This window comes from Citrus sinensis, chromosome 5 (assembly GCF_022201045.2).
Source record: "Citrus sinensis cultivar Valencia sweet orange chromosome 5, DVS_A1.0, whole genome shotgun sequence".
Classification (NCBI taxonomy): domain Eukaryota; kingdom Viridiplantae; phylum Streptophyta; class Magnoliopsida; order Sapindales; family Rutaceae; genus Citrus; species Citrus sinensis.
The window spans coordinates 28,840,181-28,865,629 of NC_068560.1; the positions used below are offsets into that span (position 1 = coordinate 28,840,181).

General features: G+C 31.6%; 3 protein-coding genes across 7 annotated transcripts; 2 read left to right on the forward strand and 1 right to left on the reverse strand.

Moving 5' to 3' along the window:
• The first annotated feature begins 9,560 nt into the window (after nucleotides 1–9,560).
• On the forward strand, nucleotides 9,561–13,852 carry LOC102630121 (protein indeterminate-domain 12-like). The gene is made up of 3 exons (XM_006471997.4): nucleotides 9,561–10,176; nucleotides 11,393–11,789; nucleotides 12,763–13,852. Exons 1-3 carry the CDS (start codon nucleotides 9,918–9,920, stop codon nucleotides 13,580–13,582), a joined length of 1,476 nt encoding a protein of 491 aa, XP_006472060.2. The 5' UTR covers nucleotides 9,561–9,917; the 3' UTR covers nucleotides 13,583–13,852.
• A 3,988-nt stretch (nucleotides 13,853–17,840) lies between these two features.
• On the forward strand, nucleotides 17,841–19,147 carry LOC102606626 (psbP domain-containing protein 7, chloroplastic). 2 transcript variants are annotated; one of them, XM_006472003.4, is made up of 3 exons: nucleotides 17,841–18,293; nucleotides 18,378–18,611; nucleotides 18,689–19,147. In XM_006472003.4, exons 1-3 carry the CDS (start codon nucleotides 17,950–17,952, stop codon nucleotides 18,999–19,001), a joined length of 891 nt encoding a protein of 296 aa, XP_006472066.2. In that variant the 5' UTR covers nucleotides 17,841–17,949; the 3' UTR covers nucleotides 19,002–19,147. The 2 variants fall into 2 exon arrangements, with proteins under 2 accessions (XP_006472066.2, XP_006472067.2); XM_006472004.4 differs by having other exon boundaries at nucleotides 17,845–18,289; nucleotides 18,383–18,611.
• On the reverse strand, nucleotides 19,075–25,329 carry LOC102630420 (E3 ubiquitin-protein ligase JMJ24). 4 transcript variants are annotated; one of them, XM_006472001.4, is made up of 14 exons: nucleotides 25,020–25,329; nucleotides 24,077–24,639; nucleotides 23,629–23,771; nucleotides 23,453–23,552; nucleotides 23,203–23,335; nucleotides 23,058–23,112; nucleotides 22,096–22,777; nucleotides 21,637–21,966; nucleotides 20,719–21,135; nucleotides 20,551–20,623; nucleotides 20,061–20,146; nucleotides 19,819–19,953; nucleotides 19,587–19,657; nucleotides 19,075–19,417 (listed from the first exon to the last, which is right to left on the reverse strand). In XM_006472001.4, the coding sequence occupies exons 2-14, from the start codon at nucleotides 24,608–24,610 to the stop codon at nucleotides 19,318–19,320; spliced, it is 2,859 nt and encodes a 952-aa protein (XP_006472064.2). In that variant the 5' UTR covers nucleotides 24,611–24,639; nucleotides 25,020–25,329; the 3' UTR covers nucleotides 19,075–19,317. The 4 variants fall into 4 exon arrangements, with proteins under 4 accessions (XP_006472064.2, XP_024952073.2, XP_006472061.2 ...); XM_025096305.2 differs by having other exon boundaries at nucleotides 19,846–19,953; nucleotides 25,020–25,328; XM_006471998.4 differs by having other exon boundaries at nucleotides 19,819–19,965; nucleotides 25,020–25,327.
• Nucleotides 25,330–25,449: the final 120 nt, after the last annotated feature.

Sequence of the window (25,449 nt, forward strand, 5' to 3'; positions counted from 1 at the left end):
TAAAAATACCCTTAATAATTTACGTATTTCCAATATTATGTATAAACCTAATATTTTTGTATTATTCTCGAAGTTATTTTTTTAATTGCTTTAAATTTTTATTCACATGATAACTTTAACTAAACTGAAATATTGAACAAATCATATTATGTCTATTGTGATGAATCAAAAATAAAATAACAGTATTGACTTTATAATAAAATTTGATTTTATCATTACATCTTTTATTAAAAAATTAAATTAAGATCAACAATAATAATATTTAATGCTATCAAATTAATCAACCTGTGAAAATTATAAATTGTGAAGAACAAATATATGCAGCACTGGATATTTATGTCAAATTATTAAATTTAAAATTTTTCTCTTCAGATGTTGAAAAAGAAAAAATAAACACAAACAAACACGTCATTCAGACATTTTCATTCAACCATATTTAGATTTTAGCTAAATTTAGGCTTGTTCAGATTTAAGATAAAAAAACAAACAAAATGTTACTCTGGAACGAACCGCCGAAGCACCCATCTCCGAGAACAGAACTAAATGATGCTACTGAATTTTCCGCGGCAATTTTTCTTGCCATCAAAAGGAGGCATCAAATGATGCCATTTTAATGATTTCCTGTTAAATATAATTATTGATTTCATTCCAATTATGCCCATATCAAATCCTATTGAAAGTTTCAACCGTCTAAATGGGCTTGCAGTTTTGATAACAGCCTCTAGAAATCAAATCACATTTAATTTTAACAGCAAAAATCCTGAAGGAATTCAGTTTTTGGCCCCCCCAAGATTTGATATTGTTCAGTTTTTACTAAATACTTTATTTAGTGACTTTCATTGAAAAGGGTTGCTTAAGGTCATAAGCAACATAATTATTGTGACTAAAATTTTCGTCTAACAAATAATAAAAGTGAAGCTAAGTATGCAGATCATGCAACCCTTTTTTTTTCTTCCTTTGCCTTTACAAATTATTGCTTTACCTTTTTCTTTTTGTCTCACTAATTATGAACTGAAAAGATGCCACTAAACTCTTTTTTTTTTCCTTTTTTTTCTTTAATAGTTAATTTATCATTTAAAATAATTAGTGCCACCATGTATTATGTACTATAACGTCCTTGCATTCTTTAATTTGAACTAAAAAGCCATTTTTCTTGGCCTTGCATATTTCATTAAATTATATACGAACATTGAATTTCTTATCATACCGGTAATGTCAAATCAAAATCTTGATTTTGTTTTTTAGTTTGCCGGAAACTTCATGGATCTTGAAATTTTTTTATGAACTTCTTTTCAATGTCGATTCATTTAAAAAAATAAAAAAAAAATCGACATTTCAACGAAATTTCAGAAAGGGAAAAAAAAAGTTATAAAATAATCATAAAGTTTTTGCTTTTCACTTGACCTTTTTGCTACATGGGTGGTGATGAGTACTTTGTCATTGGCTCCATCAAGCAATTTCATTATCAATTGGGGCCTCACTCATTAATCATATAGGTAATGAATCATGAAGCATCATAATGTAATGTCAATGACTGATTAATACATATATTATATTGTCAAAACTAAATATACACACGTATACTTAAAAACAGTCATTATTTTCTTCAATGGTAAGTACACACTACACATGTAGCTCTTAATAAATAACTAGACATAGAATTTTAGCAATTTAATGTTGAATTGCTAACAACTATGTGAGCTTTCATTATGTTATATAATTAAATACATTTCAGAGGCATGTGAGTATAGAGTCTACACATGCACTTCTTTTTAATTTTGAAGCTGAGATCATGATTGGTGATTTAAAGGAGTTTGCCTTTAGGCGAATCATTGTTTTTCAAAACTTAAAAATATTGAGAGACAAAGAATCTTGGATTTGTTTGAAAGTAGCTTTTTCCAATAAAAGATGAAAACCCAATTACAAAAAAAAACTAATGAATAATTGAAAGTTTGAAACAGCTAGCATCGGAGCCAAAAAGCTTCATTGTCATGAAAAAGACCATTCTCAGACTTCAAATTTTGCGTAGATAGAAACTTGGAATATTCTGCCACAAAAACTTGTAACATTTTTAGTTTTAAATTTTTTAAAATATAAAGGTAAAACAAGTAATTTTGACGAAAAAAAATTGTGCCGTAAATGAATTAATTCGTAATCATATTATAAACGAATTAGTAAATTCGAGATCTAAATTGATACGATTATTAAATGGTTGACACAAATTTAACCTTATTATTAATGAATTTGGTCAATATTATTAACTTTAGACTCTTTCATTTGATGTTGAATGGTTTTGTGCCCCAAATTGCCACAACAAGATAAGAACAATTATCGTCGGTCGCCGTCTCAAAATAAATTTATATGCAAAGTGGTTGTCGGTTCAGATTCAGAATACCATTTTTGTGTAATTTTCCGGGGACCATTTAAATAATTTGGTGGGTGTGTCAATGCATAACGAAACTTGTCAATATTTATCAGAAAAACAGTATAAAGCCAAATTTTTAAGATTGAAACTTGACTTTCTTTTAACGCTATAAAAATCTGGATTCTATTTGCCACTAAATTAATTTTTGGTTAGAAATTAAAGCACTTTTCTCTTTCTTTTTTTTTTTTCCTTTTTTTTTTAGTGACTCAATTAGGCTAGGCCTAATGATCCCCATAAATTAAGTTTCAACCTATCCATTAATTATATTGCTTTTTCCATAAAATATATTCAAGATCTTATGATTGACTTTAGATGGAACCTTTCACCAAGAGTGATCAGATTAGCAGAATTTTTATTTTTTAATTGCTTTTTAAGCGTGCTTAAGATTGTAAATACAAGATTCGCTATTTGTGTGTGTGTGTCTATAAATATATATATATATATAGATCTTCAAGTCAAATAGAAAGGGAATGTACATTAAGGGCTCGTTTGGTATGCTGGATTGAATTGGATTGGATCGGATCAGATTGGAGAAGATAGGATTGAATTGGATAACATTAGATTATATATAATACTATATTATGTTTGGTGCAATGTTGGATTGGACTATAAATAATCATGTCTTATGTTTGGTATGACATGAGATTGGCTAGTAACTAATAATATGTCTTATATATTAATTTATCAAAATTACGTTAGATTTATTTTAAAATAACATGAAAAATTTGACACTGTTTGGACTAATTGGTGGGCTCCACTAATTTTATCCCACAATTATTTTTGGGTATCAAACACTACATTAGGATAATTTTATCCTAAAATTGTCCAATCCCATCATTTTATACTTAAACCAAACGAGCCCTAAGTGATAATAAATTATATTTGTGTTATTATTATTTTTTAATAAAAATTTTGAGGGAAAGAGAGAATTATTATTATTATTATTATTGTTATTTTTTAATTAAAAAATTATCAGCCATCCACTCGATCAAAGTTTAAGTAGAATTTGATTAAAAATAAATTTTTTTCTAACTGATGTAATTGACGTACATACTTCAGACCTCTTATATATATATATATATATCATCTAATAAATTGTATCAACTAAATTAATAATCACTCATAAAATTAAAATATCTGTGGACTAGCTACCAAAGTGTTGAAAAAATTATTTACTTAACAAAGTGTTGAAAAAATAAATATTATTTACTTTTGCATTTTATAAGAAAAACAATAACACTCAATCATGAATATGCTCGTGTAAGAAAGCAATATTACAAGCATAAAATCTCTATTCGAGATAATTTTTTAAACTTACACAAAAAATAATCTATATAATTCATGAATCATTCACCATGTTTTCAGTCCTCATTCAGAGCAAGCAAAAGTCCAAATATTTTAAAATGATAAGGAAAATAATATATACAGTCACAAAATTTGGGAAATGGTCATGTAAACCCCATGTTTTCAATAGGGGATATCAATACCCCTTTTAACTCCAATATTTTTTATAGACAGTAACTAAAAGAATTACCTTTAAAAATTTTTAATACATATAATATAATTTAAATAGTTTAATTTTTCTAGTAGACTAATAATATTATAATATTTTTAATATATAAATAATTTTTAAAACGTAAATTATTATATTTATTTTAATAATATATTTGTATTTATTAACTAGTTATTTAAAAAGGAAAAGAACACCTACACCTTGATATTGGGGGAAATAGTAATATACTAATATAGATCTCCAAATTTTCAATAAGAAAGACTAAGACTATTTTTTTTTTTACCATAATACTCATTGTAGACAATAACTAAAAAATGGACTTTAAATTTTTTTAATAAATACAAATGTAATTCAAAAAATTTAATTTATGTGGTAGACTAATAATATTACAATATTTTTAATATATAAAATAATTTTTAAATTGTTAATTATTATATTTATTTTAATAATATATTTTTATTTATTATAAAAATTGATATAAAGTTTTGGGTTAAAGAGATTTTACAATCAATAAAATATATCCTATGTACTAATAATATTAAAATTATTTTATATAATATTGAAGATATGTTAAACTTTTATATGTTTATTTTAACATTATGTTTTTATTTATTATAAAATGTATATATTGTTACGTTTATTTTAATATTATATTTTTATTTATCATAAAATATTATAGTCAATTTTTTGAGTTAATAGAATCAAAATGTATTATAGTTGAAAGGGGGTCATAGTGTCCCATATTGAAAACTTAAGAGTTTAAATGACTATTTTTTAAAATTTTGAGAGTATAAATATGTTTTTCCCAAATGATAATTTGAAACGGGTATGGATATTACATATCTAAGCACAATATCGTGATAAATTAGTGCTAACTGACAGTAACTATCCTCAAATACTCTCATAATTCCTTTCACATTCACCTTTTTATAATATATTTTGGTTTTTTTTTCATCTTTAATATCTCATTTTTCATTTATTTCATGCGAGGAACAATAATTATCGATCCTTTACATTATATCATGATGAGAGGAGGCGTGATAGCAAGCCAACAAGGTAACTAAATCGAAACAGTGAGAAGCATGCGCAATGAAATTATTAAGTTTCTCCAAGCAAAGCACTAGAACTAAATTAATTTGTTTGACTCTTTGCCCTAAAAAAAAAAAATGTGTTCCTTGAACTGTCTTCCAACTTAAAAAAAAAAAAAGCATTTTTTCAAATAGAATTCGAAAAGTATAATATTCATCAACAAATCAGATACTTTAAAATCTTTTTTTTTTCTTTTTGTAAACAACTAATTGTTGATCGTGACCACCTACTGAATTAAAAAGGAGTTCATGGGCACATAACTCGGGTACCAATTCCATAATATAAGGAACATATAAAAAAGATAGATCTCTTTCAAGCCTCAACTGCCCACTAAAAAAAAAAAAATTATCTAAAGGGAAGTCCTTATCTTGCTTATCGTATATAGATATAAATTATATACATGCATTATGCAAATATATATTTTTACGATTTTTTTTTTAATCTTTTAATTTCATTGTTCTTTTACGGAAATGGCATATAAGTAAACTCACGTGGGCAGAAGACAGATTGCCAGAAGCTGACCATGCATGTGCATGCACAGTCTCTTATTGGCTTATGGGTTGTTTTTGGATAAGCACTTTTGCTAAGAAAGCACTCAAACTTACTGTGCTCTGTATTGCTTCAATCGGTTAATTCGAAGGAAAATGACAAAACCATCAGTTGTATTCTCAAAAAAAGGAAAATGGCTTTGTTGGTGACAAGTCAAGTAGTGCAATTTCACTTGCCTATGATTCTTAGAAAAGTAATTGCATTTGTAGCAAGAAAGAACTAGAATTGTTTGTTTGTTTATTTGTACGAATTTAACTACATTAAGTTTTTGAAGATTTTCTTTCTTAAAGCACACTTTATTACGTATTTGTCATGTGCCTCGTACAGAACGATAAATTCAGCCATGCAAAAGTCTCACCACCAAGCATGTTAATTACACACACGCGTTGTTGCCCAAAAAAAAAAAAAAAATTACACACACACGTGCATTGATTATAATTAGTTAGATACAAATTGCATCGTCATGCATTTTGTTTCAAAATAAAAGTTTATATGTGACAAATTCTTTTGAATAATTGTACGAATAACTTAACTTGATACCTCTAATTATATATAGGGTATGTTTATGTTCGAATTGCTCTACGATAGAGTACTATTAATGATTGTACGATTATAAAAATAAATATTAATTATGTATTTACTGTGATAATTTGACAGTCGTCATCAATACTCTAAGGTGGAGCAACTCCACTATAACCATTGTCTTTTATACACACACACGTGCGCACATTCACACACACACACACACTTGATCTTCTTATATTTGATTCGAGAATCAAAGAAAAAAGAAATATTTTGAAAATAACTCTTGTTTTGGAATCTGGAATCACCCTTTCTTAGTATCTTAGTTTGAAATGTCTAGGAAAAAGCAGATTGAATCGGAAATATCGAGATTCTTGCAGAGTGCAAAGAAATATTAAAAAAAAAAATCTATTATAAAATTCATCCCCTCAAATGTAAGTAAAAAAGACTTACATCCAAACTTAAATTGATTGTGATAATTATCCCTTTAAATTTAAAAACGCTACATTTGCCCCTTTATACTAATTATATTTCATTTCCAAACAATTTTATCATATGAAAAGATATGAAAATAATTTTGTCAAATAAACATAACTTTTGAAACAAAAAAAAAGTAAAGAAATAAATTATGAAAATAAAAGATATTACATGAATTAGGTAATTAACTTGTTATAGCTAGCACATACATAATATTTAATTTTTGTGGGTGTTTACATTTTGTAAAATAGCTTAAATTGATTAGAGGTAATGCGGACCTTCTTTTCTTAAAAAAAAAAAAGAAAAAAAAAAGAAAGAAAGCTCAAATTGTTAGTATGAAGGAGTTAAGGATAACATTTTTTAATTTGAAGGGAGTAGCGTATTACTTGTATTTGAGGAGGAGATCTGTAATCTTTCCTAATGTAAGGTAACAATCATCGTAAGAAAATATAATATTCGAATTGAAATAAAATCAGTGAAAATTCCAAATTTCACGTATGCTTTTATGATATATATATATATTTTTTAGTTCATATCTTTTTTTAATTTTATTTTTTGGGGGGGTTAATCATGATCGATTTGAAGAATTTTGAAATGGTTTCCAGCTGCTGATCAAATTGTACTGTGTGGCTAAAAGTAAAAAGGAAACTAACATGATTTTACAACTTTTTTCGCCCCCAAATATTGCAAACGATCTTTTTGGATTCACACGCAACTTTTTGGCCTAATAAAATTGTTAGCTAGGTTCTCCGAATCTTCCTTCTCATAGTACCATGGAACCAATTTTGCAAGCCAAAAAAAAATAATAATTTATAAACTTTAATAAATGTAGCTATCTAGGTATGGTTACTTCCTAGAGATAACCCATCAAAATTTTTCAAAAAATGCTATCAAGTTTGTTTGTACCATAATTTTTAAAATTAAAAAAAAACATTTACACTCTCAAGAATTTAAAAAATAGTCACCAACACTCTAAAACTCTCAGAATACCCCTTTTAACCATAATACATTTTATCTCTATTATCCCTATAATATTTCATAATAAATAAGAATATAATATTAAAATAAATGTAATAATATATATACATTTTAAAATAATTTTAATATTTAAAAATACTTTAATATTTTACAATATATTATATATTTTTTGTTATAAAAAGTAAATTTTATAATAAATATAATATTAATATAAATGTATCAAAATTTAAATTATTTTGAATACCACATAAAATAATAATTTAAACATTATTAGTATGTGAGTTTTTTTAAATTGTAAAAAAATATATTTAATGCAAATATTTATTTAAAATCTCTATAGTAAATATAAATATATTATTAAAATAAATACAATAATTTACATATATAAATTTATTTAAATATTTTAATATTATTAGTCTACTACATAGATTAAATTATATATATAATATTTTATTTATTAAAATTTTAAAGTCAATTTTTTTAAGGATAATAGAGATAAAAGGTATTATAGTCAAAAGGAGATCTTGATGTCCTTTTTAAAAACTTAGGGATGTTGGTAACTATTTTTCCCAAAGCTTAGGGTGTAAATATCTTTTTTTCCTTAAAATTATTGACATTAATACTTTGTATGTTAAATTGGCGAAGAAGACAATGACAGTTCATGGTTTGACAAAATGGCTAATAAAACTTTTTTATTTTGAAAATGATCTCATAAATCTTTTTTGGATAATTATTTAAATATAAATACAATTAGGTCGTATACTCAAAGGATATAAGTATCCAAAAAGAAGGCTATATGACTATTTATAAAAATAACAGAGTCTTCGTAATTATTTTCTTAAACCACAGGGTTGTTACTGTCATTTTCCAGCCAAATAATATCGACGAGTCTCTCTCATATTCATTAATAGAAATTGCGGATCACAATCTTTTAATGGCATAACTGTAATTTAAACAAAAGAGGAAGTACTAACAAGTCAGCTTGCACGTGAATAGAAGAATTTTTTGTATTATTGTCTGGTCCTTTTCGAGAACGATTTTCATCATCTGTGCCTGCCGACCCGTGAAAGCTGAAAGCTTAAAAGCTGAGGGGAGTGGCAGTTTCGTTATTTCAGCTTCCTGATAAGGGCTTTTTTGGGAATATAATAACTCTTACTAAAATATCACCACATGAAGACAAATTCCGAGCTAGAAGCCTTGTTCCGCCTGCAATGTGGGCCACACATGGATGTTCAAATACCGAAACTATCCCCTTACCTACTGACTAATTATTTTTTTAAAAACCTCTTTTTATTTATTAATAAAATTCAAGCACTTACATAAGCACAATTCAAATTTAGACTTTTTTTTAAAAAAATAAGATTTACATTAATACAGCAATCCTAAATCAAATGAAAATTTTGATTAATAGTAAATAATCAATGTTTGAAGAAGTTATAAATTTGTATGTTTTCACTTGAAGTGGAGGGGTTTGGTAAAATTCAAATCAATTTACCATTATCTTTTTCAAGATTCGAACTTGGGTGGTCATTAAAATAAAATTATTTAAAAATCACTCGGTCAGACTCCAACCTAATTTGAATGTTTTTACTTGATTTGTATAACATTTAAAAAATAATTATTATTTGTCTACAATTACACAAATTTTAATGTAATTAACTGAGATGTAAAAGTTAGTTTTAATGTTTTATGGAGTTTGAGTTGTATGAACTTATTTTTATTTTTTAACCATAAATAAAATCATTGTTACCAAAATAGCTCCCACTTGCATTAATAAAATTAACAATATTTTTAATAACATCCTGTCATCTTGTGAATACATTGAATTCAATTAATAAAATGCAATTATAGTTTCTTAATTGTAATTAAAATTATGACTGAGGACAACAATATAATACTCAACAAATTGAGGGGCATATATATTGTGGCATAAACAAACAGTCAAAAATCACTGTCTTAAAACATTATAATAAAAATATATTTATGTATATATATATATATTTACATTACAATACAAAGCCAAAGAAGAAGACTTGGTTCAATATATTCTTTCTTGCGCCTGCAACAAAAACAAATAATATAATCACTCTCTCTTGTTCTTGTTTCTGCTTCTCTTCAGTCTTCAGCAAAAATGAAGGAGAATTTTCTGGTTTTTGTCTTGCACAATATTGCCAACAAATCCCAACTTTTCTGCTTTTGTTTTCTTGTTTTTGTTTTTGAAAACAAACAATATTAATTCAACACTTCCTCCAAGAACAAGAAAGAAAACAAAAGGAGGGGGGGTTTTATAATTTGTTTTAAAATTGAAATCTTGCTTGGAATTTTTTATCTGCTTGTGCTTTCAATATTATTATCGCCATTACCATGTCAAATATTACAGGTGATGCTGTTAGCTTCTCTTCATCAGGCAACAATATTAAAAATCATCATCATCATCATCATGGAGAAGAAGTTCATCAACAACAAGAACAACAACAAGGGCTAGTGAGTCAGTTTCTTGTTACAAATTCTTTGGCTTCAAGTACTACCACGGCAACTAATAACAGCAGCAGCAATGGCTCTAGTAGTACTACTCAGCCTCCTCCACCAGCTAAAAGAAAAAGAAATTTACCAGGAAATCCAGGTAATCAAATTAAATTAAAATTAGTTATATATGCAACTATATGTATAGTATATATATATATATATATACTTTGTCATGTATTAATTTGTTTCAATTTTGGTTTTCAATTATCAAATATTCATAGTTTTTTTTTTTTTTGGGAGGATTTCACTTTTGATGAATTTATTGAATAATTAATCTCTTATATATCGTTTTTTCATATATAAACAAAAAGCTGATGAATCTTTGAGATGTTGAACAAGTACATACATATAATAATGAAGATTCCTTTGTTTTTCAGCTTTCACATGCTTGTAACTATTCTCACATATATGGTTCTTCAAATTACCAAAGATTTTCTATTTTGACTCACTTTGTTCAAGTCAAAAAATTGAAAAATATTTTGAATCGTCAAGAATTAAAGGTGTAAATTAACGTGAAGAGGATTCTGTGTGTGCATGCTTAGTTATGTTTTATGGAGTACTATTTTTCTTTTAGGCAAAATGGGTTGTTAAGAAGATGATGAATTATTGATGCGTGAATAAGTTGTTGAAGGGGGTTCAATTATTGGTTGGGGTTCACAAATCACAATCATTGTAGTGAACAGTTAGCTTCCCCTTTGAACTCCTTTTTCTTTGGTTTTGCTTCTACTGAGTTTCGAGTAATTTTAAACCAACCTGAAAAAAAAAAGGGTCATATATTGCTGCCCACACAAAATCTACATACTTGATAAGTTCTTTTCACAAACATGAAATTCACATAATCATACTTGACTTATTGATGATTTTCCATTTTCTTAATATTTATTCCTATGAAAAGGTGGAAAATAAAAGATGATAAATACATAAGAACTTACTATAATATTATTTTCTCGTACATTTGATTAATTAAATTCTTTTCAAATTTTTATTATTTTCATGTCATTTCTTGTATTTTATAATTTTTTAAGTTAAAATTCTATTTTTGGATGGAATGATGTCTATTTTTTTGGAAAAAAAAAGTTTAAAATATATATATATTTTTTAACTTTGAAGCTAAAAAATTGTTTCCAGGTATGGTACTATTAAAAAAAAAAAAAAAACAATTTGAGTTCCAGCTTGCATAATATTTGAAGGAAATATTAGATACAATTTTATTCAAAGTCATTTGAACTGTTCTTGCTAAAACATGTTTTTTTTTTTTTTTTTTTTTGAGCTTGTGAGAAGATGTCTAATTATTTGTATAAATTTTTTCGCAGACCCAACAGCTGAAGTTATCGCTCTCTCACCAAACTCACTCATGGCAACAAACCGTTTCCTCTGTGAAATCTGCAACAAGGGATTCCAAAGGGACCAAAACTTGCAGCTGCATCGACGAGGCCACAACCTGCCATGGAAGCTGAGGCAAAGATCAACCACTGAGATCAGAAAGAGAGTTTACGTCTGCCCAGAACCCTCATGTGTTCACCACAACCCGGCTCGTGCACTGGGTGATCTGACGGGCATCAAGAAGCACTTTTCCAGGAAGCACGGTGAGAAAAAGTGGAAATGTGAGAAGTGCTCTAAGAAGTATGCTGTGCAGTCTGATTGGAAAGCTCATTCTAAAACCTGTGGGACTAAGGAGTACAAATGTGACTGTGGCACCATCTTTTCCAGGTTTTTGTTTATTACTTTAATTTAATTTAATCAATATTCTGCTTACATATATATATATATATATTTAAACTAGCTTGGAAAGTTGCATTAACGTGATTATACACACACACACACACACACGAGCTACTATTTTAAGGCCTTATCATAAATGTTTTTTATAATAGTTCTTAATTTTCTCTTCTCAACGTCTATATACGCTTTTAGTTAAATGCCAATTTTAAACCGTATAATTTTATTTGCACCAATAAAAAGTTATAGGTAGTGTTGTAAAATAGTAGTGTATTTTTAAAGCGTATATCAAAAATATTTTAAATAATTTTTTTTTTTGGTAAAAAAGAAATATTTAGGTTTCCTTTGTAAGTGTTGCCGGCTTGGCTCTTACAGTGTAATATTCGCTGCCACACAATATGATTTCTGAAGTACCTTAGCGCAGCTTTTCCAAACGACCCTTTAGTAATATGAAAAATCATCGTCTTACTTACTACCTAACTCATCTTTATTTTATAAAAATGCGAACGCCCTTATAAATAACTCTTACCGAACTTATCTTCTTCATGTTACTCTTGTGTATGAACAAAATCAAGAATCTTGAGCATGATATAATTTTTGAAGGGACAAAAAAAAATGCATGATTGGACCGAGCACATAGTTTCTAAATCTTATAATGATCTAGGAAGACATGTATGATCTTGCTTCTTACATTGGTCAAAGTCATTGTTTGACTGTATAATCTTAATATAATTGCTTATTTTAGTACAAACGTATCAAACTATCAATCAACCTTTTCCCTTTTTTTTTTTTTTTTTGATAAGCATCCTTTTCGTTTATATTGCCAAGAGTCAAAAATTTAATGCAATATTTTATTATATATTTCGTTTCAATAATTGACTTGCGTATAAGCTATGCATTATCCAAAGACTACTTTGTGGCAACAAAATTTTAACTAACAGCTTAATTATCAATTATTTTGCAGAAGGGACAGCTTCATCACCCACAGGGCCTTCTGTGATGCTTTGGCTGAGGAGAGTCAAAAAGCTAACCAAGGATTAAACCCACAGTTAGGCCACGTCTCTGAGCATATTTCTTCAATGCCAATCAACAATCACACAGAAAATAACAACAACCCTTTAGCTCATCATGAGCTCATGCCAATGCCACCGAAGCCCTTCAACACTATGGCTGCTGCAAGCATTTTTGAAAGCAGTAATAATAATTTGCAACAATCAGCTGCTGCTTCTGCTTCTGCTTCGTTGTCTGCTACAGCTTTGTTGCAAAAAGCAGCCCAAATGGGAGCAACAGCTAGCAATGGCAGCATGATGAGCTCCCCGATGATGCACAAGAGTCTCGTCACAAGCATGGCACCACCTTCATTTGTTGCAATTCCGAAAGATCATCAGTCATTATCAGCAGCAGCAGCATCAATGGAGGAGATATCGCTATCGTCGTCGGCGCAGTTTTTCAGTGCAAATATTGGCCACGCTGAGGGGTCATCAGCAATGAATGACGTTGGAATGTTTTATAGATTCTTGGATCAAAACAATGCAGCACTGATGAAGAGCTTAGAGCATGACGAAAGCAATAAAAGTGGCAACAACCAAAGTGTTTTGAATAATGGGGATGTGATGACTGTTGATTTCATGGGGATTGGAGGATCAAGAACAAGAAATCATTTCCAGCAACAGCAGTCGCAAGAACTCAAGTTTGGATCAGGAATTAATAACATTGGTCAGCCAAGAATGCAAAGCTTGAACCATTTTCAGCAGCAGCAGCAAGATGTACCTTTTTTAAATTAATGAATCAATTAGTATTTTCCAATTTCTGGTCCCCAAAAGAAAAAGAAAAAATCGCAAGAGCTAGGGCCATCATTAATGTAGCTTTCTAAAGAGCAAGGCATTGAGTAGATCTTGGCTAAGAAGATTAAGATAAATAGCAAGTTGTAGGCACTCTTCTCTCTTTGATCCCGAAAACAAGTTTTATGTACTTTTTTTTTTCAAAAAAAGAAGGAGAATTGGAGAGAGCTTTTTATTGATAATTAATTAAGTCGATCCAATAATTTTCTCTTATCCCCTTTTTATAAAGCATTCTCACTTCATATTTATCTAAAGAGTCGTTCTTTAATTAGTCCATTTGTTTGTATTTTAAAAAAAAATATGGATATTCGCATTTGAGAAATTAATAAATTTTTATAATACAGCCTCGAATCGCTATCAATCATGAACAAATTAATATGTATTTTATAAAATACTGACGTTCGCAATCTATTTTTAATATACACATCTTTATCTTATGCAGCTGTATACTAACGGACGATAGGGGTCTATATGATAGACATTAACACCTAATAATGATTCCACCCACTACATTATATAATTAATCACTTGACACATGTACACATGCATCAGATGAGTGCAACTTCAAACCTTCATTTTCATGTACTGCTTGATGATCTAATTAATAATAATAAATGAGAGCTATGATCATAGATCGAGCTCAGTGTTTTTTTTTTTTTAAGGGGTAAATTGTGATACATATATAGAACGTAGCTACTTTCAGTGTATATACATCCCCCCCCCCCAAAAAAAACATATAAAGTAGATTTTGGACGTATATAATCTTGTTAAAAAAAAAGTTTGACTCAAAAGATTAAGTTGATAGATAACCTCATAGATGGGTCAAAATATAATAGCCCAAAAAATTTATAATTGAAAGAAGTTACTCATCAAAAATTGATTAATTAAGAATTTGACTCTAATACTAATATTAGAGAAATCACTAAACCCAAAAAACTTAAGTTAATAAATAGTTAAGTTGACTCAATAATATTTAAGATCGGTCTTAACTCTTAACAAATCTAATTTATATGTAAGTAATGAACTTTTAATTATCCTTTGTAAAGTTTAAATCCATAACTCATTAACTCTGCATCCTCATGATTCATGAATATTAGTTCTTCTCTTTAGGAGGCTTATATATGCTGAATTTGAGCAATATAATGTATTTTGTAGATTAATGGATATATTGCAGTAATGTGGTAGGGGCCGGCTGTGCTGCCACCTTTACACGGAACCCTAGTCTTTTGTTTGTAGACGTAGTTATTGTAAAATGTAATTGAGGCCCAATGCACTCTTTCTTATTAATTAAAGGGTAAACTTTAATTTAGTCCCTAATTAAAATGACATACTTTAATTTAACCTGTAAAAGTATAAAAGTTTCAACTTATCCCTTAAAATCTGTTAAATGTAACCATTGACTATTATTGATTCAATAAAATGCGATAATATCCTTATTAATTATAGAATAGATTATCTTACCGTTACACCCATTGTTGGAGAAAGATATTTTTAATGTCCCTATTGTTTCTAAAATAAAACTAATTTAAATTTTATATGCTTTCAAACTATATGCATCACTAGCAAAAATCACCCTCTAATCTCTTTTCTTTAGAAAATTAAACAAAATCTCAATAATAATAAAGTAAATATAAAATTCTCCTTTTTTTATTGTTTTTTTTCCTTTCTCTTTTTCTCTCCATCTTCAATCCCTTCTCTATTCATCATCTTCTCCGTTTCAATTTTTTTAATCCTCTTTCACACACTTAACATCTCTACAATCATCTTCAAAGCCATCTCTACAACCCCATTTTGAATCCATTGTTAAAAAAATGGAACTTAATTTCTACAAATCAAAGTCCAATAATCATACTCTTCACTTCCTTTGTGGAGAAAGACTTGATCTCCATCATAATACTGCAACTAAAACCCTAATAAGCAAAACCCACTTAAATTTACAACACACATAATTCAAACCATGCCCATTACCCAACAAAACCCATGGTTGAACTCGACCATGCCAAGCAAACCCATGGTTACGCGCAATAGAGATGGAAAAAAAGCCCGAGCTAGCCCAACTAATTCTTACGGGCTTTGACCTGGGCCTCCCGCATGAGGGCTTGGATAAGGATTTAGGGAAAAAAAAACTCGAGCTAAGACCAAACCCTCTATTTTAAAAAAATTAAAAATTAGAATAATAAATTCAACTTAGAAATAATGAAAAAAAGAAAGCTTAAATCCCAAATATATATGTCAATAATGAATCAAAAAACTTAAAATTATAATTCTAAACTCTCTTTCAAGTATTAATTAATTAAGAGAGTGCATGAATTAGAGAATCCAGTACTAAAAAACTAAATCTCTAAACTTTAATTTACTTCATTTTCTTTACTTATTATTTTATTTTTGAAATATCTATTTTCTTTAATTCATTATTGATTATAACAACTTGATTATTATTAATTCATTTCAAGTTTACAATAATTTTAAAAAATTAAAAAAAAAAGTCCCAAGTTTGGCCCAAACCCAGCCCAAGCATGCAGTGGCCTTGCCCCAAGCCCAGCCCAGGACCAGTGGGCTCGGCCCAAACTCAACCCTAGCACTTTTACTCTAATGGGCTTAGGATTGGGCTTGAAAAAGTCTAACCCAAGCCCTTAATTTGCCAACCCTAGCACACAATCCTTCCAAGCATACAATGATCCAAGCAAATGAATGTTGATGATTTCAATGATTGGTTTGGTTTTAGGGTTTACCCATGAATTTGGGAAGAATTTTGTTGATGATGAATAATGAAAGATGAGCTATTGTGGTTCCTTAAGAAAAGAAAGAGCTTTTTAGTACTAATTTAAGGTCATTATTTGTTCATTGATATTAGTGTAGAGATGGCAAAACTCTGGGCCGGGTCCGGGTATTGCCATGACCGGACCCTGCCTGGATGCAACCGGTCCGGGTCCGGGTCCGGGCCGGGTTTTAATCCGGGTACCCGGATTTTATATTTTTTAATATTTTATGTGTATATATTTTTTATTTTTTGATAATTTTATAAGTTTTAAATTTATTTCAATAAAATTTGACATGAAAATATAAACTTTAAGTGTTTAAAACTTTATATATGTATAATAAATAAGTCAAATAAATATAAAATATTTAAAATAATATATATTTTATAATTTTTTTTAATAAAATCCGGGTTCCGGGTTTATCAAGTGATGCCCAAGACTGACCCGGCTTCATACCCGGGCCGGGTATTACCCGGCCCGCAACACCCGGGTACGGTCCGGGTCCGGACCGGGCGGGTATTTTTGCCACCTCTATATTAGTGTGTTACGATGATTTTTTTTTTTAAAGGGAGTGAGCAAAGCCCAAATAGGTTTTTAATTTTTCCTCCTTACTACCTTCAAGACTCGAATTCAGGCGTCAGTTGCTACAAACTTAATGCTGTTACCAACCTAATCACGCCTTTGGGGGCTAGTGTGTTATGATGTTTAATGCATTGTGGTTCTAAACAAAAGCTCCTTTAATATTTACAAAAAATAGTAATCAAGAAAGAGTATGCAGGGATAAATTGAATTTTGATAGTGGAGGTAAGCAAGAAATATCATAATACTTTTAAATATTTTACAAATAAGAAAGAGTGCATAGGGACTCAATGAAATTTTATAGTAACTAAGTCACAAATGACAAAAATTGTGGTGCCGCATAACTATGACAACGTAGCCGGATCTAATGTAGTATACGTTTTAAATATATTACAGTGAAATGATACATAATTACTAAAATTTGCAGTCTGCGAAGTGTAGACATAGCATAGCATAGCACTAGGCAAAAGTTTCTGTAGAAGAAATTCTAAAATATATAGAGATACTTATTAATTATATAATAAATAAATAATATTATAATATATGTATTTATTTTAAAAAATATTATACAAGTGATGGTTATGTTAAATTTAATTACATATATTATATATAAAATTAATTAATTATATTATGTTAATTAATTATATTACCTCTAATATATTTTAAATTTTTTTATTTTTTTATACATAATATAAAGACAACGATGAAATTTACTTTGTAGAAACGTCAATTCATCCTTGAAGAATTAAATGGGCCGTGAAAATCATTTATCGTTAGGAAGTTTGTGGCTCCAAAAATATCATTTAATATCCCATAAATGTGAACCACCAAAATTTAACATGGATAGCATTGCTTTATGAGACATGGCAGTCCACAAGTGGTTGCCTAAACCAAACGTGCTAGCTGGGAAAAATTCAACATGTGAAAAAAGGATAATGTAACCCATGCGATATCCCTCTTAGTGAAAAATTAATGGCGTTGCAGCGCTACTGCTTCCATACGTGCAGAAATGCTTCTTCACATAAAGTTTACATGACACAATCATCCAATGATCGGAAGGAGAGTTTGCAAGATGTGTCAGCCCGGCCGGGGAAGTCCCCGGCGGAAGAATTCGCGCCGCTAGCGGCAAAGTTCAACCGACGACTACTCGTTGGCGTGGGCACAGCTTCTTTGGTGGCTGTTGGTGCAAATTTTGGTGGAGTGACTAGTTTTCTTCTGGGGTTGTCACCAGAAAGTGGAAGAAATCTTAAGCTTGATGTGCTTTATCCAATTGGAGGATATAGTCGTTGCATTGACATTAATGAAGGATTTGGTCAGTAAGTCCCATAACACGTACACAGTTTTAATTTAAACATTATTATGCATGCTAATGCTTGGAAGCTTTATTATGTTTTGTGAAGCGTAGAATTTATATACCCAGATAGTTGGGTTGGGGATCAGACACTGTTGTATAGAGCAGCTGAGAAATCAGAGTTTGAGAGATCACTTGATCCTCCTCCAATCAACAAGAATGTGAAATCTAGCAATGGCCGCCGCCAGAACATCAACGAACCGATTGTTGCATTCGGTCCTCCTGGTTCAACCGGCGAGCTCAATGTCAGTGTCATCGTCTCACCGGTCCCTCCTGATTTCTCGTGAGTACTCTCATAAAAACAAAGATGTACGTAAGATTCACAGACCTTGAAGCTAATGTATCATGTTTTGCTGGCAGTATTGAAGCATTTGGGGGGCCGAAGGAGGTCGGAGAAGCTGTGGTTCGGACGATCACGGGATCAGGGCGCCGCCCCGATGTCAAAGGAAGTTTGATAGAATCAAACTTGAGAGAGGATTCTTTGAGGAGTATCAAGTACTACGAGCTGGAATTCAGAGTTGAAAGCCCTTCATTTCAGCGGCATAACATCGCAGTTTGTTGCACACGCAATGGCAAGTTATATACTCTAAATGCACAGGCACCTGAATCTGTATGGCCAGAGGTGAAATCAGAGTTGTATACAGTTGCTGATTCATTTAGTCTAACTTCTTGATGTGAAAAGAAACAGAGAAGGGTCTACTGTTTCTGAAAATGTTCTGATAAATCATAGTTTCGAGACAAATGAATTTGAAAAAACAGTTTGCTTCATTTCTTGTTAAACATCTCAATGGCATTACAATGTTTTTCGTGTACGGTAAAGCATGGAGCTGATCTGTAACTTGGTCATTTGGGTCATTTGGATTCTATAAGCACGAGACTAGAAGATTTGCCTAAATAAAAGGATGCACTAGAAGTTCCCTCAGGGCATATAGCAGCCACTAAAGGAATAAGCTCATCTAATTTCTAAATTACAATTACTCTACAGTATTTCAAGCACAGGTTATCTGTTTGTGCTTCATAAGGTTCTCCAAGTTCTCAGATACCGTTGCAGTTAAATTAGGGTCCTCGAATCCCAGCTCTGCACCAAGCCTGTGACAGCAGCATGACCAGTACAGGTCATTTTAATATTCTCAAAAAAGCACTTGTTAGAGAAGAAAAGAGGGGATGAAATTCACATAAAAGCATCCAGTGAGAACCAACAAACATTTTGCAACAGGAATGTAAAGACCAACAATAGGTTAAGGCTCGATTTTCTTACTTTGGATCAAGGACCAATTTCTGGACTTCTTTGATAGCTGAACTTGCTGCATACAATGAGATCTTCCCAACCTGCAGTAAAACACAGCAGTATGTTAATACAAATGTCCACTGTGATAAACAGAATCACGTATGCAAGAAAGAAAAAATGAGCACTAGAGAGAGAAGAAAAAAATAAAGAAAGAAAATTATAAAGAACATAGTAATTTCAAGGAAAGGAGGGGACTGAATACTTCTTGGAAAAGTTTCCTTTGCCTAACCTCCAAAACTTGAAGTTTTGCTTCATGGTCATTGGGAAGACAGCGAATTTCTTCAGCCAATCTCACAGCTTCTCCCACACTCTCAGGAAATAAGAAATCAAGGCCCAACTGGACAGTGGACTGAAAATTATGACAAGGAAACAAAATTTTCAACATAATGTCATGAAAATCAGGGATTATATTAAACAAGATTGTTACAGATCACAATGTCTCACCTGAAGATTTCTCACTTGGAAAGGGCATCCAGCAGGGATAAACACAGCTTCTCCTAAATGCTGCTCAAATGACCATGGCTCCACTCCTGATATATATATATATAGGGCAAATATAAAATTTGTCAACACTAATATCTCTGTCTCTCTCACTTTTCTAAATAAATATACCCCCGGCCTCACTCGCACAAGTCAGAAACCAGGACTACCAGAGGAATCTACAACCGTTACCAATGCATACCAGAAAGCTATGGAGCATAATATCTCAAGTAGGTGGCCTCAAGGAGATGTCAATATCCGACCTTACTTGAGGCCGTGTACATTCAGGGGAAAAGATGATGTCGTAACAGTAATTCAATCATATTTTTGGTTAACAAAGGGCATCGTGTGACACAAGTCTGAAAATCTGTAGCATACTGCCACTAGGGGGAAGTAAGAAAATTGCCTCTTCCCAAACATAAAAGATATTTTCAAAAAAGGTCCATATTCTTACCAAATTCTTCCTTCAATTTTCTTTTATGATCCCCATTGAGATATACTACTTCCCCATAAAGAGGATGTGTCACCTGCGATTAAAACACTGGAATCAGTAATGTGCAGATAACAAAACCAACTCAGATACCTGACAAGAGAGGGTAGATTTCTAAACAATTAAACTTACAAAATCATTTGTAACACCGTCGGGCCTCCCAAAATCTGTCCAGTGTTCTCGCAAATACTCAATTAATTTTGGAACATCCTGCCGCCGAAAGACATCCCAATGGGCTCCTGGATGAGTCTTTTCAGAGACATCACTATATCCATTTAACCGTTCAGACTTGACAGTTTTTTCTTCAGCAGTGCCAGTTTCAACCCCCTGATCTTCCATTATCTCATCCTCATCTGTAGCAGACTTTTCCACATGTTCATTGTTTACATCATGCCCACCAAGTGATAAATCAGGAAAACTTCCCTCGCCCGAGACCTTTTCTGGATCCCCAACTGACTCATTTACCTCAGATTCTCTAGAGGAACTCTGAATCTTCTCATCTTCTGTCGTCGGTAGCTTCACTTCACCCATATGCACCAACAGGTATACCTTGCAATAGCACAAAAAGTATCACAAAATATTATTTGATCACCTCATTTAGGACACTGTATAGCAGAAGGTATTATAAAGAAAGAAAGAAAGAAAAAAGCAATGGCCATGCTAACGTTGACAACAGCAACAATTCTGTGTTGGAAAAAACCACATTCAATTAATAATATCAATATGAAGATTGATTTTATTCCACAGAAGTTTTAAGAACAATCGATTTTAATTCATAGAAGTTTTAACAACATGTAAGAACAATCGATTTTAATTCATAGAAGTTTTAACAACATGCAACATATGTTATTAGTAGATTAATATATGGCAAGGACAAGGTTAGATTTAAAACTTGAATGACAAAAATAAGATGAGTTTCGTCTTCAGTCGTGAAAATAACTATAAAATTACTAGTCATAAATCTATATTGAATAAAATGATGAACTAAGATAAAATAGCTCTTAATAGCCATCTTAATTATAGAAAAAGAAAGAAAAAAATGTAACCTACCATGTCAGGCATATTGAAGTGTAGATTTTTCACAGAATTACCCCTATCAAGTTCCTCATAAGTTCCGTAAGACATGTAAATCTTAGGTCCAACATCATTCTGCAAGGAATAATGAGGAAGTTTCGCCGCAACATTTAGAAAGCCCAACCTAGAGTGGATATACTCAAGTAAAGGCAGTTTACTAATAAATTCAGGTTTATGGTACAACAGAAACTCTTCAGAAGCACTAGGAGAGGGCCAATCTTTCAACTTCAACATTTCTGGCCAACCATCTTCACGAACTCGTCCCTCTGAGTATCCTTTTATGAATTCACCAAGTTCAATATCCACCTGCCATTCACCACATACAAGATATTAGTTGCAAATAACAGAATATATCATGAATTTTTTTTTTCTTTGGATATCAGGACGAAAGAAAAACCACAAATGCAAACATAAGCAATGGCAATGAAAGACCACCTCAGACCAGTCTAAGCAATCTATGGCCTTCACAATTCGGTTCTCATCTTTCGTCTTCTCGTCTGCTGTCTCCCGAATCCCTCTCCATATATCCTTTGGGTCCCAGATAGACATAGACGAGCTGTCACATACCTGCTTAACTATAACAGGTTCACCCTTGACCCAATGCTTTCTAAAGTTGCCAATCCCTTCACTTCTAATATCGTGAGATGATGGGCAGTACAAGAAATTACCATCTCTGTCCTCTCTGTGAGCATATTGGCAGAGGCTGTGATCGTATGACCCAGTATTTAGTAGAGTTTCAGAATCACAGACCTTACAACCACTAACCATTTCCTCCACATTTTTCACCAGTTTTGCAACCCAATTCATTTTAAAAATTCGGCTTAAGTTCAATGATCTATAACCACAACCACCATACTCATTGGGTGGACATGGAATACTGCCATCATTGTTGGCTTTCCAGCCAGGAAACTTTTCCAAAAGATTTAATCTTAGTTTGGATGTTTTAACTTGCTCTGACGCATTTTCAGTGTCTTGAATTCTATCATTTTCTGAAAATTCTTCTTTACCAACACTTGTACATGCTTCTCGAAGATCTTGACAGCAACTAAGGCACAGATCATACATGCAGTTTCCACAATGCCGATGATAATCAATGATAGGTATCCTGCAGATATTGCTGCAAGAAAACAATTTGTGATGAATAACCATGATGAACTCTAAACCTTTAAACTTAAATTAAGAACCACGTATGCTCATGTATGTGGCAATTGTACAATCACCAAGAAAAAGATATGCCATCGAATGAACTAAGAAAGCAACTAATTTATTCTTTCAACTTCTTCAGTGTTGTAAGCTCCTCCATTCAAACCTATAATATTAATTAAACTCCAAGACTCTGATTACACATAAATAAAATGGCATTCTATCAAAGAGCTATAAAAATCACAGGGTCATACCAGCACATCTGCTCATCTGCACTCAATTTTGCCCTGGCAAGATCAATTTCATTGCCTGGAAGATAATTGCAAAACAAGTCAGATCATGCAAATGTTATAAACAAGAAACTTTAACAGAGCATCAGAAACATCAAAAGCTTCTTACCACGAAGCTTTTTTTCCAGTTCTACTTCAGAGCATTGTATCTGATGGATCTGTTTAACTACAGGAAGCACAGCAGATAACAGGCAGTAGAGATGTTGCAACTTGTCTAGAACAGGTATTTCCCGTATCCTCACCTGCACCTCAAACAAAAGATACTAATCCTTCAATTTAAGAATCATACCACATACACTGGTATTTCTATTGATAAGATCTACGAAACTAAAGATCCACCAGATTCAGGAGTTAAGTACCTTTATCATATTATCTGCACGTAAGCATGCTTTACAATTACAAGAACCACGACAAGCAGGGCAAACCTTCTCAAGTTCTTCCAATGGGATGTCCGAGTACCTGAGAAGTCAAGCATAAATATTTACAAAGCTTGTAATTTGAAATAGATGTATGTCTCGCTAAAATTCAAGCTCACCATGTTGAAATACAGCTGTCACAATATCCTCTCTTATCACATTTGACACACCAAACAACTCTCTCTCTATCATTCCTCCTGCACTGATGGCAAATTTGGCCACCTGTGTCTTCAGAAGAATTCATACTTCCCTCAGAGTATTCCTGCAAAGTAACTTGCCCATCGTCGAATCAGTGATGAGAAATGGAGAGCGGGAGATGGAGAGAACTGAACAGAACAATGAGCACCAAGGAATTCTATTGTAGTGGTGCTAAGAATAATAATGTTAATCGCAATATTATAACACCTATTACTGTGTTTATTGCTATTTCTCCAATTATATTAATCTGTGTATGTACTAACATTTATATGTGTAACTATCTGTATGCCAATCAATATTATAACACCTATATAATGGCAACAGCAAAAATATTGAAAGATGCTGAGAACACATTTCAATTTAACTCACCATTGTAGGACTAGGATCAAAGCTCCTCTGTGATCTGTTTCGGGATGAATCCATGCCAGAATGAGGAGGTGTCTTATAAGACCTCAAATTCTCTTCATACTCTGCAACATCTCGTTGTGAATCATCATTTGCCTTGAGAGGATTACGTGCTGACATGCCCCTTGTAGGAGGGGTTTCAGGTGAGTAACGAAAATGACTTTTTGATACCTTCTCCAGAGTTTTCTTCCCTGAGACTGAAGGGTAGTCATTATTCTTCATGTTCACAAGTGGCATGTCATAATCATCGCTCTTACTCTCCAAGTATATATCGCTTTCACCCAAAGATTTCCTCTTGGCCTTCTTTAGACTAGCTCTCAAAGCAGAATTAGCTGCCCTCCTCTTAGCCTGAATGTAGTGCTTTTCGCATACTGTTTTATCTGGCATAGACATTGCAGTGCATCTCCACTGTTTCCCATCTGATCTCTTGCATCTCAAATCATCCGGTATCCCACCATTATCCTCACCGTTCCCTAAGCTTGACCGCTGATGATCCATCAACTAAATTCAACAGCATAAAAATCAACCTGCTGACGCAACGAATAGAAAATTAAACCAAGCAAGAGGGAGCACACACGAAACACAAAATAGTAAAGCTTCAATATGCCATCTTGGTCAGCTAGAAATATTGCATATAAGTTAAATCAAAATTTCACTATATAATCTTAATAAAAATGAGACAAAATCATAGTAAAATAAAGTAAAAAGAGAAAGTTCACCGGCAGCATTGAACGCACAAGTTAAGCAAGATAAAATAAAGAAAAAAGAGAAGCTAAAAATCAAGAATTGAGAGTTAGGTTTCCAAGAAAAAGCATAAATAGAGAGAATTAGAACACAATTACAGGTAGAATCAGATCCGCAAAATAAATTATCCAGGAAAAATAGCACATACAAACACCAATATTACCTGAAACTAGGGTTCGTTCACTCCGAGAAGGCATGAAAACGACGACGGAGCGTATTAAGAAGGCAATACGAACCGACAGTTTTGTTGGTGTGGTGTTGTGTTGTGTCTTCCGCACGCTTGCACTAGTTACTATCCAGACTCCGCACAGTCATTGGATGGGAGATTGCTGTGTTGCTCGTGCTTTATTTTTTCTTCTTCTTTTATCTTTTCTTTTGTGTTTTTTTTTTTCTTTTTCTAATTTTTCTCGGACAACTGTGGAGTGTGAAGTTCACAAGAATCACAACCACACCAGATTCCCCAGAAACTCAAACTTGTTTTGTTACCTCTGCCCGTACCACGAAAGACTGTTACCTGTATCAAACTGTCTTTTCCCTCTTTTTCACTTTTTTTTTTTAATTTACGCAAAACACTATAAATGTAAAAACCCCTT

Excerpts from the sequence above, each read along its gene's own strand:
- LOC102630121 (XM_006471997.4), top strand. The coding sequence starts at position 9,918 with ATGTCAAATATTACAGGTGATGCTGTTAGCTTCTCTTCATCAGGCAAC. Across the intron at positions 10,177-11,392 it reads AAATTTACCAGGAAATCCAG|ACCCAACAGCTGAAGTTATC; the intron begins GTAATCAAATTA and ends ATTTTTTCGCAG. Across the intron at positions 11,790-12,762 it reads TGTGGCACCATCTTTTCCAG|AAGGGACAGCTTCATCACCC; the intron begins GTTTTTGTTTAT and ends ATTATTTTGCAG.
- LOC102606626 (XM_006472003.4), top strand. The coding sequence starts at position 17,950 with ATGGCGTTGCAGCGCTACTGCTTCCATACGTGCAGAAATGCTTCTTCA. Across the intron at positions 18,294-18,377 it reads ATTAATGAAGGATTTGGTCA|CGTAGAATTTATATACCCAG; the intron begins GTAAGTCCCATA and ends TGTTTTGTGAAG. Across the intron at positions 18,612-18,688 it reads CCGGTCCCTCCTGATTTCTC|TATTGAAGCATTTGGGGGGC; the intron begins GTGAGTACTCTC and ends TTTTGCTGGCAG.
- LOC102630420 (XM_006471998.4), bottom strand. The coding sequence starts at position 24,610 with ATGGATCATCAGCGGTCAAGCTTAGGGAACGGTGAGGATAATGGTGGG. Across the intron at positions 22,778-23,057 it reads GCAGATGAGCAGATGTGCTG|CAATATCTGCAGGATACCTA; the intron begins GTATGACCCTGT and ends GTTTTCTTGCAG. Across the intron at positions 20,147-20,550 it reads AAAATTGAAGGAAGAATTTG|GAGTGGAGCCATGGTCATTT; the intron begins GTAAGAATATGG and ends TATATATATCAG.